The 13,632-nt window shown below is 40.4% G+C and overlaps 1 protein-coding gene across 2 annotated transcripts in view; it reads left to right on the forward strand.

Annotated features, from left to right (window-relative positions):
* Positions 1-472: 472 nt before the first annotated feature.
* The window catches only part of LOC112867881 (pregnancy zone protein-like), a 48,102-nt gene continuing 34,942 nt past the window's right edge, over positions 473-13,632 (forward strand). For both annotated transcript variants that reach the window (XM_025930906.2, XM_086714123.1), the window contains exons 1-9: positions 473-629; positions 2,955-3,138; positions 3,848-4,001; positions 4,160-4,212; positions 5,282-5,302; positions 5,776-5,944; positions 7,201-7,285; positions 9,393-9,516; positions 11,938-12,052. In XM_025930906.2, the coding sequence (XP_025786691.2) occupies positions 547-629; positions 2,955-3,138; positions 3,848-4,001; positions 4,160-4,212; positions 5,282-5,302; positions 5,776-5,944; positions 7,201-7,285; positions 9,393-9,516; positions 11,938-12,052 (988 nt within the window). In that variant the 5' untranslated portion in view covers positions 473-546. The remainder of the gene's footprint in view (positions 630-2,954; positions 3,139-3,847; positions 4,002-4,159; positions 4,213-5,281; positions 5,303-5,775; positions 5,945-7,200; positions 7,286-9,392; positions 9,517-11,937; positions 12,053-13,632) is intronic.

The following is a 13,632-nucleotide window of genomic DNA, read 5'->3' on the forward strand; positions in this document are numbered from 1 at the left end:
GTGGCTCAGTCGGTTAAGGATATGACTTCTGTTCAGGTCATGATCTCACGGTTCACGGGTTCGAGCCCTGCATCAGACTCTGAGCTGTCAGCTCAGAGCCTGGAGCCTGCTTGAGATTCTGTGTCTCCCTCTCTCTCTGCCCCTCCCCTGCTTGCATTCTATCACTCTCTCAAAAATAAATAAACATTAAAAAACTTTTTTAAAAAAGAATATTAACTGTTTTCATCAAGTCATATAATTTATTTTGCTTCTTCTTCAAAATAGGTTAGGTACTGATTAATAATCAGAGACAGTGTAGCCTGAAAGTAATATTTTTCAAGGACAGAACATTTGAGAAAGTGGATAAAAGAATACTGATGGTCATAGAAATAATCTGGAATTGATTTTTTTATACTGGAAGTAGTTAATATGTTACAAAAATAAAGGGTTAGCAGTTTACTTTCACTGCCCATCAGATAAAATAAAAACCAGTGATTCTAGGACAAGACCAGAGTTCAAGGAATCAAGGGGCTCAGATTCCTGTTGTTTCCTATTTCTCTCCACACCATGAGAGGAAATCAGCTGCCCAGTCCAGTCTTGATTCTACTTTTCCTGCTTCTTCCCAGAGATGCCTTCACTGCTTCAAAACCGTAAGCAACAACATTTTCAGAAAATTCTGTTGTCTTTCTCTTTCCCATTGTTTTATCTGCTTCTTAATGTCTCTCTTATTTATTTTCTGATTTCCTGTGAATTTATCGGCTGTTGAAGGGGCTTAGAAAGGTCAATAAGTTGTTATTGCTCATGTGGAAAGAGGCATCCTCTAATTCTAGAAAACACAGAGACATGGGGCAGTCACGTTTACGAAACATTCACCGAATAAGAATACAGAATTATACAACATTTATTAAATAATAATCTAGAACTCCTGCCAAAAAGAAAAAAAAAAAAAGGATACATCCTTCATTGGCTCATGAAAAGGGCTGCAGCGTCCGTCCAGTGTGAAATAACTCAATCTCTGTATTTTCCCCTGGTCAGAGATCACCAAGATGAATACATGACTTTCAGAGAAGCCAGGATTTTTGTGTTAGATCACTCAAATTCTTGAGCAAACCCGTAGGGGCTGGTGTTTAGATCTTGGGAATACACAGATTAACACAATGTGGACCCTGTCCTCAACACTTCACGGTAGAGAGAATAGAAAAAGTGTGCAGGGAAAGGAATACAGTGCAAAACCAGAAGCTAGCCTTGCGGGATTCTGTGAGAACACTCGCAGAGAAAACCTACCTCCTCCTGGAACCTGTGAGCCATATAAGGGAAGGGACGTCGCCTAAGTCTTCAGAGAGAAACTTGTTTGGAAAGAAGTCTTACGAAGCAAATAGAACTTATCCAGATAGACAAGGACAGTTCAGGAAGAGGGAGAGAGGCGTGGGCAATGAGAACATTGCAAAGTGCAGCATGTTTGGTGGTAGTAAATGGTGGGCGAAACAACTGGAAAGTGGTAGTTTCTTCTGGGTGTGCATGTTAATATATTTGGTGACTAGCCTCGCATGGCTCGATCGACTCCGCTTCCCTCATCACAGAGTGAAAGAAAGAAAAGAGCCAACACTGCTTCTGAAATAGTACTGAGAAGCAATGCCACTCCTCCTTATCCATTAAATATCATGTATTTAGTGTCCTAGAATAAAGAAATTCATATCGCCCACATGAAACCCAAGACCGCATGTAGACAGGTTCTTAAGGCTTTCGATGATAATTAATGGGTTAATCACATTTTGTTGTTGCTCAAACAAACAAACATTGTTTTAGCTTCATAGGCATACAATTGACAAAATTATGAAATATTTAAAAAGTACAACGTGATGGTTAAATTTACCTATATACCGGAAGGATTCCTCCCATTGGCTTAATTCACACATCCATCTCTTGAGTATTTATTTACTCTTCTTTTTTGTGTGTGTGAGAACAGTCTAATTCTCCTTCCAGCAGGTTTCATTCATACAATGCAGAGTTATCAACTGTAGTCACTGTGTCACACATTATATCTTCAGACTTCATTCATCTTATTATAACTGAAAGTTTGTACCCTTTTACCAACTTCTCCCTATTTCCTTCAACAGCGCCCCCTACCCTGCCCCGCCCCTAGTAATCACACTACCATTGTCTGTTCTGTTTCTGTGAATTTGATTTTATTTAAAAGGGTCTATATAGGGGCGCCTGGGTGGCGCAGTCGGTTGAGCGTCCGACTTCAGCCAGGTCACGATCTCGCGGTCCGGGAGTTCGAGCCCCGCATCAGGCTCTGGGCTGATGGCTCGGAGCCTGGAGCCTGTTTCCGATTCTGTGTCTCCCTCTCTCTCTGCCCCTCCCCCGTTCACGCTCTGTCTCTCTCTGTCCCAAAAATAAATAAATGTTGAAAAAAAAAAAATTAAAAGGGTCTATATAAGTGACAGCATGCAATATTATCTTTCTCTGGCATATCTCACATGTATATATTTCTTTAGAGAGAGAGGGAGAGTGCACATGAATGGGGGAGAGGGGCAAAAGGAGAGAGAGAGAGAGAGAGGAAGAGAGAGAGAGAATCCCAAGCAGGCTCCACACTCAACACGGAGCCCAACACAAGGCTCAATCCCACCACCCTGGGATCACAACCAGAGTCGAAATCAAGAGTTGGATGCTCAACTGACTGAGCCACCCAGGCACCCCTGGCATATTTCACTTATAATGTCCTCACAGCCCATCCATGTTGTTGCAAACAATGGGATTTCCTTTTTTTAAGGGTGAATAATATCCCATTATACATCATCCCATTTTCTTGATCCATTTCTAAATTTCAAAGCACATGATTCATGGATTGCTTATCCATAGCTTAGGAATAGTTCTATGATTGGTGATTACAGAAAAGATTATCTAGAAAGCAGCCACAATCATGACGTCTTTTTAACCTTTCCATGGTTGACCCGGAGCCCTCTTCTCCACAGGCAGTACCTGGTGCTGGTCCCATCTCAGCTGTACACTGGGGTTCCTGAGAAGGCCTGTGTCATGCTCAATCACCTGAATGAGACGATGACACTGAACATAATTCTGGACTATGGAATGCAGATCAGTACCCTCCTCACCGAGCTGGTGACAGAGAAGAACTACTTCTCCTGCAGCCCCTTCATTGTCAGTAGGACTCTTTGGGATATGGAAGCTCGTTAGAGAAAGAGCGTATTAGCCGATGCCTTGTATTCTGACCCCCAGCAATAAAACAGCATAATGAAGAAACACATGAGAAGTACAAAGTGAAAGTTTCTACTGAATACGCTTTCATAATATTTACAAACAGTCCTAGTGCAATATATGAAAAGTAATGGTAGTTATAGGTTTCATTGGCTCCTACAATTCGGAGATGAATAAAGGCCATGCCGTTACCCATTACAAACACTGAAATTCATAAATTTAAGTGACTTATTTAAGATCTCACATGTGGTTGATGGTTAATGTACTGTCCTTCTAACTTTGTGCTACATAAGGTATTAAATAGTTAATCACACTGGCTTACTACCAGTGATAATATGTAACGTTGACGTTGACCATTGGAAAATAACATTTGATAATTACTTCAAAGCCATCATACTGCTGTGGAAATTGGAGTTTGTCATTGCCTTCACTGTCATCACTATTTGAAGACTTAGTTGGTTTTATTTCGGTGACATTTTCCCTTTAAATCAACAAAGTGTTCCTGTCATGTTACAGAAGCATGAGAGTCTATAATTCTTGACTTATCCCTTACTAATTCTCTGGGACTAACCAGAGAAAGAACAAAGTCAGAAAGGCTGAGACATTCAGACATGGGTCTGGGCAGATTTTTCAGTGCTTTTCTGTTTTACAGATTCCAAAGCTGTTAACTTCCTCAGGGTTCATTACTGTGGAGGTGAAAGGGGCAACACAGCAATTCATAAAGAAGAACATCATACATATAAGGAGAGCAGAGAGCCTTGTCATTGCCCAAACAGACAAACCCATCTACAAACCAGGACAAAAAGGTATAACGAACCAAGCTGGCAAGAGCGACTTTAAGGGGTGGGCGTGTGGCTATCTATTACTTTATTCTGCAGTCATGAAAACACAAGCATGCTGTTATCTGTGTTACTGCCTTGGATTCCCGCGGTAGGGTTTCATGGGGAAAATCTCTGTGTTTCAGTGAGATTCCGCATCGTCTCTGTGGATGTCAATTTTCACCCTGTGAATGAAACGGTAAGTCTCCTGACAGTGGATGAGTGTGGGGAAAACAAGTACAAACTTAAGGACCATTCTTTTGAAAAACATGAGACCAATATGATCTAAGTGGTACCACTGCTGGAGAATGAGATCAGTTCATCAACCACATTATCAAAATAAAACATTCCGTTGAAATTATCTTTTTAAAGAGCCCAGTCATTTTGGGGGTGCCCAGGTAGCTCAGTCTGTTAAGCGTTCAACTTCAGCTCAGATTATGATCTTGCAGTTCCTGAGTTCAAGCCCTGCCTCAGGCTCTCTGTTGTCAGCCCAGAGCCCACTTAGGATCCTCTGTCTCTCTCTCTCCGCCCCCCTAACCCCCCTCCCTTCCTCTTCCGCTCCCGTGTGTGCACACACTCTCTCTCTCTCTCTCTCCCTCTCTGTCTCAAAAAATAAATAAACATTTTAAAAAATCTTTTTTAAATGTTTATTTATTTTTTGAGACAGAGAGAGAGAGAGAGAGAGAGAGCCTGAGTGGGGGATGAGCAGAGAGAAAGGGAGACGCAGAATCTGAAGCAGGTTCAAGGCTCCCAGCCATCAGCACAGAGCCTGACACGGGGCTCAAACCCACGAACTGTGAGATCACGACCTGAACCGAAGTCGGATGCTTAACCAACTGAGCCACCCAGGCACCCCAAAAATAAATAAATATTTTTTTAACCCCAGTAACTTTTATTAAACAAAGGAAAGTAAGTGAACTTGATTTCTCTCTTAGAGAGATGGAGAATTTCTCAGAGATAAATTTCATCTGCCAAATAAACTCACTCTTTTGACCTTTTTACTTAAGTGTAGGTTTCCTCCATTGTACATTATTTCATAAAAGGAAAGTCATGACTTCTCAAGAGATATATATGAGAACTAAACATGTAAAACTAAACTAAACATGTAAAATGCATGTGAACCAAACTGGGGCACATTTCCTTGTTTGGATAAAAAATATATACAGACTCACTTCCCCTGATCCAGATAGGCTATCAATGCTGAGGTCATGGCTTTCTTTTTCTAACCTCCATCCCACACTCATACTATCTTTTCTTTTTCTTTACAGTTCTCCGTGGTTTATATTGAGGTAGGTAAGATCTTATGCATCTCCGTTGGGATGCGAACTTACTACAAGTTAGGTTCCACTGCCTCTCCTGCCTCCTTCCTCCCCTCTAGCACTCCGCCAAAACTAAACACTGTTTTCCCTATCTATCTTAAATCCTCTGGAGACTGGGTAAGATGTAAATGAAAGAACAAAATCCCCTGAGATGATACAATTTAGTGACTTTTCCAGTATTTCTAACCAAAATGGATACCCGTTGTAATCTTTAACATCTCATAGCTAGTAACCTTGATGTCCTTTTCTGATCATAGAATTCCTAGAAAACTTTGTTCACTACCTTTGATTTGTAGCAGTCAAAGTACCTTTGATTTGATTTGATGTAGTCAATTTGCCAACTGTCTACTATCTGACTCCCAATGTGCCCTCCCTGGAAAGCTGCCCCTCTACTCAAAATACCTATTTCAATGGTTTCTATGAACTCATGTTTTTACCTATAGAATCCCAAGAGGAATCGAATTTTCCAATGGCAAAATGTCAGACTGCAAGGGGGACTCATCCAGCTCTCCTTCCCACTCTCGGTGGAGCCCACCCTGGGTACCTATAATATTATGATGCAGAAGGAGTCAGGGGGAACACTACAGCACTCCTTTGAGGTGAAAGAATATGGTAAGAGTTCCGTATGTGCTCGAGACATTTATGACATTAGAGTATTTAAGAGCTTAAGAGTTTTTATACATAGGTACAAGCAAAAATCTAGCATATAGTAGTTGAAAATTAGCAAGTTTTTTATGTATCTAAATATTCACTAAGTGCTTTTCATGCGCTATCTTGTTTAATCCTCACATCACCCCTGGCAGATACTGTATTATCCCCATTTTACAAATGAGTACCTGAGTACTAGAACTGTTAGTAATTTACCAAAATCACAGAGCCAGCAAGAGGCAAGAAATATTTTATTAGGTCCATTTGACCCCATTCAATCAGAAATTGGTAACCAATACAATAAATACGTGCATGCATCTGTTGATCTATATCTTATAACTGAGGGTACCTCTGGGCCGCACCTATGACCTAGACCTATACCACTCCAACCAAAGTAGTCAGACGTTGAAGCCACCTTACCAGTTATCAGTTATGTGGATTTTCTCAGGCCAATTGAACGTGGGTGAGGAGACTTGATCAACAAAAGCACGATTCCCCAAATTCACCAGACCTGCCACGGGAATTATAGAACAAGGATCTCTTGCAGGAACAGCTAATCTTACACAACTGTGAGAGAGGCCGGAAAAGTAAGGGTCCAGCAGGAGGAGCTAATGAGTCAGAGGAAATTACTAACCAGTTCTCCAGAAGCATGGGTGGGGACACATAAGTTAGCACCCGCAAGGGTCCCTTCAGATGCCAAAGTGGACCCCCAAGGGCCACCGCCATAGAAGAATCTATGGAAGGCCGTACGTATACATATCTCTTCATATCCCCTGCTTCAGTATTTCTGTAGTCAAGCGTCTAGTGGTAGATCTTGGGCCTCTATCAGTCAGCAGGACTCGCAGCTGGGAGGAAATGGACACAGAGAAGGACAGAATTAGGACAAATTGGAATCAACTGGTTTCTCTGTACCTGTCACCACATCCAACCACGTGGATCTTTAGAGACTCAGGGTGCTTCTTTCCTTCCGTCTTTGAAATCTTAAACAAATTCAAAGGAGATGCTAGGAAAAGTAATCCCAGCTTAACCAAGTTAACGCAGGACAGACCACCCGTGGTCATAAACACATCGCCCTCGTCAGTGGTGGCTCTGCTGCTCCTTATTTCCGTTGACATCATTTCATGTGATCTTACATTATAAGGTTCTGCAACAGAATCATTACTAATACTTGCGAGATATCCCGCCCACCTTCATGTCTTTCTCCCTTCTGTTGACAACAGTTTTGCCCAAATTTGAGGTCCAAGTGAAAATGCCCAAGGTTATCGGCTTTCTAGATGAAGAATTTTTGGTATCCGCCTGTGGCCTGTGAGTTACATTGTTTTTTTTTCATTCCAATTCTATTTCCCGGCTCTATTTGCATTGGTAACTGGACTTCAAGGTGTTTTAATTCGAGAATGACTTTCTCCAACTAGGGAGCATGAGAGGCAGCATATGGCATCCTACTAATAATAAAAGTATTGCTTGACCCCTGAAAATGTGCAAGACCGTGTTTTAAGTGCCTTGCCCCTATTAACATTTATTCTCACACTAACCTTGTGAGATGGGGATAGTTATCCTTAGTTTGCAAATGAGGAAACTATAACACATAGAGGATAAAAAAAAAACTTGCTCAAGTTTCTACAGATAGTAAATGACAAACTGGAATTTAACCCAACGGTCTGGCTCCAGGGTGTGAACTCTTCACCCCTATCCTATATTGATTCTGCAATTAAATAAAAAAAAAAAAAAATCTAGTTTCATGAAACTTTCTACAACCGAAATTGAATGCAAGATGTCCAACTCAAGGTCATGCTCATGCTCATAAATTCTGTGTTATTCTGTGTCATACAATCCCCATTTTTTTTATTGCTCCTGATTTCCTGAACTATGGGAAATTAGAAAAAAATTAAGAACTTTTCTTAAGTAGATATATAGATATATAATGTATAGATATATAGATATATAGAGATGTATACATGTGTCATAGTTATTTCTTCCCTGGTTACCTCTTGGTGTAGTAAGACACTCTTCACGTGTATTGAAGAGACACCTTACCTCTTGGTTTTGAAAGCAGTGTGAGGATCATCTTTCTCGCCAGTTTTGATGCCGTAGATCTTTCCCTTAGAAGGGGGAGCACTTTCAGTCAGGTTTAAAGATTCCCCAAAGTGAGAGTTAGTAAATCATTTATTGCTTTATCAGCATTGCTAGAAACTGGGGTGGGGAGGACTATAAGAAGAGGAGACTCAGGGCCATTGAAGCCAACTGTCACCTACCCCACAGTTTTGGCTAAAGCAATAGGTCTCAAACTTAAGTGAGCATCTGGATCTATTGAGGTGATTAGCTAAAATGTAGTTTCCTTGGCCACGTCTCTGGAGATTCCAATCATGAACCTAAGGAAAGATTGAGGACTCCGAATCACAATACATCTCAGGTAATTTCAGGGTAAATGGTCCATGAAGCATACGTTGAGAAAGAGCAGACTAACTTGGCTTCACATCATATCTTCATTCAGCCTGCTCTGACACATACCACAGAATAGTTAGTTTATAAACAACAGAAATTTGTTGCTCACAGTTCTAGAGGTTGGGAACTCCAAGGTCAAAGTGCTGGCATGGTCACATTCTGGTAAAGGTTCTCTTTGTTGCTCATGGCTGGTTGCCTTCTTGCCATGTCCTCATATGGTGGAAGGGGCAAGCGATCTCTCTGGAGCCTCTTTTATAAAGGCACCAATCACATTCATGAGGGTTCCACCCTCATGATCTAAGCACCTCCCAAAGACCTCACGCCTAATGCCTTCATCCTTGGTGTTTAGGATTTTCACATACAAATTTGGGGGATGCAAACATTCAGAGCATACCATAGCATATCCTTCCCTCAGATTTGGCAGAATCAGACTAAGTCATTACGATACTGTTCATTTATAACATTTCTGTTCGATAGCTAGTGCTTTTGAATGTTTAAATTTCCAGTTAAGTTCTCATTTATCTTCTTAAAATATATACAAATTAGAGATGACTTAGAAATACACCATCTAGAGACCCTTAAATTTTTCCCCCAAACAACTTAGGAGGCATTGTCAAAGGTGGAATTATAACTTAGATAATCTGATGGCAGAGAAAGAAGGAAATAAGACAGAGTAAAACCCCAACTGGAAAGGAGGAAAGATCTGAGAAAAACCACATTGTTAATTTTTCATTTGGCGGTGTTTCAAAAAGATTCAGTAAGTATTTTCTCTTAGAGTTGTAGATGTGTATCCACTTGGATAATGAAGACGGTTTCAGAACAAATGCTTCTAAAGAACAAATGCTATGGAAGGAATTACGACAGCTATAGATGAACAAGATCGATATACGAATGGATCAAATTATGTGGAAAAGTATCTGAGTTATTTATATTAAACATATTCTCATCTATAACTGCTTGACTGTCATAGATACACATATGGAAAGCCGGTCTCTGGTCTGGTGACAATTAACGTATGCAGAAAATATTCACGATACCATTCCAACTGCCATGGAAGATATTCGCAAAAGATCTGTGAAGAATTCAGTCAACAGGTATATGGAAACCACTCTGCCCAGGACACTAACAACAGATCTTGTTTTCTCAGGGATTATAATGCAATAAGGAATATCATACAATAGAATACAATATTGTATTGTGAAAACGGTATAACAAAGAGTAGTGTTTGAAATGGTCCCCTAGGAAAAAATGTAGAATAAGGGAAACATTGTAAGATTGCCTGGCAACGTTAGGAGGTTTCTTGATAGTTGGGTTCATGAATTTATACTGGTATTTATGCGGCCAGTTTTGTAATTCCTTCTGACAGCAATCAGCATGCCAGATATAAAGCCATAAAATAATGTGAAGGTATCCAAAGTTGGCTTTTATCAAACAGATAACAGAAAAAAAAATGTAGCCAATGTTAAGAATTTGGTCAGTGGGAGGAGGGAGCCCGGCTGGCTCAGTTGATAGAGCCTTTGATGCTTGAACTTGGGGTTTTGCATTCCAGCCCCATTTGGGGTGAAAAGCTTACTTAAAAAAAGAATTTGGGGGGCGCCTGGGTGGCGCAGTCGGTTAAGCGTCCGACTTCAGCCAGGTCACGATCTCGCGGTCCGTGAGTTCGAGCCCCGCGTCAGGCTCTGGGCTGATGGCTCGGAGCCTGGAGCCTGTTTCCGATTCTGTGTCTCCCTCTCTCTCTGCCCCTCCCCCGTTCATGCTCTGTCTCTCTCTGTCCCAAAAATAAATAAAAAACGTTGAAAAAAAAATTTTTTAAAAAAAAAAGAATTTGGTTTGTAGGAGAATCAAATGGCATGCTATCGAATCGAAAGGGCATATGGAAGAATATGAAACCAGCATCCGGTTTAAGAGAAAGAGACCTACAGGGACAATGAAGCCCTCAATGACGTCAAAGAATGTAATAACATCAGAAAGTAGAATCTGTCGTATTAAAAAAGAAATGTATAGGGGCGCCTGGGTAGCTCAGTCGGTTAAGCGTCTGGCTTTGGTTCAGGTCATGATCTCACAGCTGGTGAGTTCAAGCCCCGCCTCGGGCTCTGTGCTGACAGGTCAAAGCCTGGAGCCTGCTTCGGATTCTGTGTCTCCCTCTCTCCCTGCCCCTCCCCAGCTCATGCTCTGCCTCTCTCTCCTTCAAAAATAAATAAGCATTTAAAAAAATTAAAGAAAAAAAAGAAATGTATAAATTACCGAGTTCAGAATAAGAGTACATAAAAGCCCAGAGAGTGGCATTATCCATGATAATGAATGTCAAGACAAACGTCAATAAGCAACATAAACATGAGAGGAATTTAGTTACAAAACCTTTAAAATATCAGGGATAAGAGATGAATTTTTATTTTCAAGTGAGTAAATTAAAATACGATTAAGTAAATTAGACGTAAATTAAGTATGAGTACATTTTATTATGCAATGAATATTTTCATGGAAATAAATAAAAAAATGAAAACAAATCTTTCTTAAGGTATGGATCCCAATATTTACTTGGGAAATCTATTATAATGATTCATATATTCAAAGAATAGATGTTTTGATTAATGTCCTAGACATGGAGAAATACAGTGAAGAAAACATAATCCTCAGTCGATGTTTAGATGAAGGTGGTCACAGAGGAGATGTTACGTCTTTTTTTAATTAATGTTTTATTTATTTTGAGAGAGAGCGAGCGAGCGAGAGAGAAGCAAACAGAGAGACGGAGAGAGAGAATCCCAAGCAAGCTCCACGCTGTCAGCACAGAGCCTGATGTGGGGCTCGAACTCACAAACTGTGAGATCATGACCTGAGCTGAAACCAAGAGTCAGATGCTTAACCGACTGAGTCACCCAGGCGCCCCAGAGATGTTATGTCTGAGCTGAGTTTAGAAGAGTAGTAACCGTTAGCCCGGATAAGAATAGGAGCAAGAACGTCATCGTCTGAGGAACAGCATACGCAGAGAGGCAGAATTACAAAATATGGCAGCGCATTTGGAAACCAGGACGTTTAAATTTTTTTTTTTAATGTTTATTTATTTTGGGGACAGAGAGAGACAGAGCATGAACGGGGGAGGGGCAGAGAGAGAGGGAGACACAGAATCGGAAGCAGGCTCCGGGCTCCGAGCCATCAGCCCAGAGCCCGACGCGGGGCTCCAACTCACGGACCGCGAGGTCGTGACCTGGCTGAAGTCGGACGCTTAACGGACTGAGCCACCCAGGCGCCCCAAGGAAACCAGGAAGTTTAATTGGGCAGAAGCAGAATAGGCTTTCAGAAGAGGAGAGGGAAGCCAGAGGCAATGAGTAACTCGATTAATGAAGAAATATGATGTCATCTTTGGCTTGGGAAGGGATAAGCACCTGACAGATGTTCAGAACATTTGTAAAATTTCCTTTGGCAGGAAATGTTGAGCACAAAATTTTCGTAGATTGCTAACTGATTTTTGTGGCAGCAAATCAGAAGACCCAGGAATCCTCTTTCTTTCCTTTCAGGCAGACGATAAAGGCTGTTTCACACAACTCGTACAGACGAAAATATTCCAGCTGAGACAAAAGGGGTATGACATGGCAATACAAGTGGAAGCCAAGGTCAAAGAGGAGGGAACAGGTTGGCATTGTTTTTAAATATTGATTAATTCATTAGGTTACTAGTTTATCAACCTTTTTTCAAGGTTATGTATGTATGTGTGTGCATGTGTGTGTATGTGTGTGTGTGTGTGTGTGTGTGTGTGTTTATAACCATAATAACATTTTCACAAGAAATGTAAAAACTAGGACCACCTGAGTAGTTCAGTGGGTTAAGCGTCAACTCTTGACTTCGGCTCAAGTCATGATCTCACGGTTGGTGAGTTGGGCTCTGCCCTGACAGTGTGGAGTCTGCTTAGGATTCTCTCTCTCCCCCTCTCTCTCTGCCCTACCCACCCCTGCACTCTCTCTCTCAAAATAGATGAACATTAAAAAAAAAAAAAAGAAAGAAAGAAAGAAAGAAAGAAATGTAAAACCTAAAGGCCAAATGAGCATGAAGAGAATTAATTCTAAATTCTAATAGAGAGGCAAAGTTTATAAAGTAGCATGTGGGCTGATTTGTACAGAATGGATAATATTTTGAAAGCTAGCAATGGACTGAGAAAAAAGCATGATTCGCGTAAAATAAATGTGTTTAGTCTCAGAAGGATCTGAAAATGTAGGTAGGGGCTAAGGTGTGTAAAAAGTAAATCATATGCCAAAAAGGTTAGACTTTATTATGAAAAGCCTTGGATATCTTCAGATATATTGGAGTAGAATGTTCTAAATAAATTGATATTTTAAAAATATAATTCTAGCAGACATGAAGGGGACAGGCTAGATGAAACAATTTTAAGGTATCACAGTGTGATACAGCAGATTATTCAAAATCGCTTCAAAGATTACAAATCTGGGGCCTGGAAAATGGAATTGCCATTAACCAAGATAAGGAGTAGATGTGAAAAAGTTATGGTAAGGAGAATGTGTCAAAGACAATTAATTATAATCTGGAATACCAAGGTAGAATATGATTCATTCATCCTCAAAAATAATTTTCAAAGAAAACCAGAGCAAAATCAGGACCATAAATGTATATCTGAAACAATTCCTATTGTATCTATACCCTCGTAAGAGTAAATGCAATTGTTCTGAAAGAGAACTCACTTAGCTTTGCTAAATTGAGGCTAGAGGCAGACAAGGAGAGGCCCAAGGACAGAAATAACTACATTTAGGACATAGTATCAAATCGGTCACAATAATAAAATTAGAAGTCATAGGGATGGGGGAAAATAATAAAATAGAGTTTCTTAGAAGACACTGGAAGGGTTTCAGTGGTACTGATGTATGAGGTATTTCTGAGAACTCACTTGGATGAAGTCTGAGATGAAAATACTATAGTGGGAGAAAATAAGGGATTTTTTAGACTTTGATAGAACAATGCTTTAGATGATGAAGATAAAACACAGATTACACTTCAATAAATGGAAAGGCACCAGGTGTTGGCTATACCTTGCAAGGGCCATATAAGTGAAAAGAAGAGTCTTTCTGGGTAAGTAGTTTGTGATAGAAAATAAGCATATTTTAAACATGATTCCAATGTAAAGAATCACGTTGCATGCAGAAAGTCATGGGGAGAGGGCAGGGATCTGAGAGAGATGGAAACAAAAATGGCACAAGATCACA

The sequence above is a fragment of the Puma concolor genome, chromosome B4 (assembly GCF_028749965.1).
Source record: "Puma concolor isolate L17-30 chromosome B4, mPumCon1.1.hap2, whole genome shotgun sequence".
In the NCBI taxonomy this organism is placed as follows: Eukaryota; Metazoa; Chordata; class Mammalia; order Carnivora; family Felidae; genus Puma; species Puma concolor.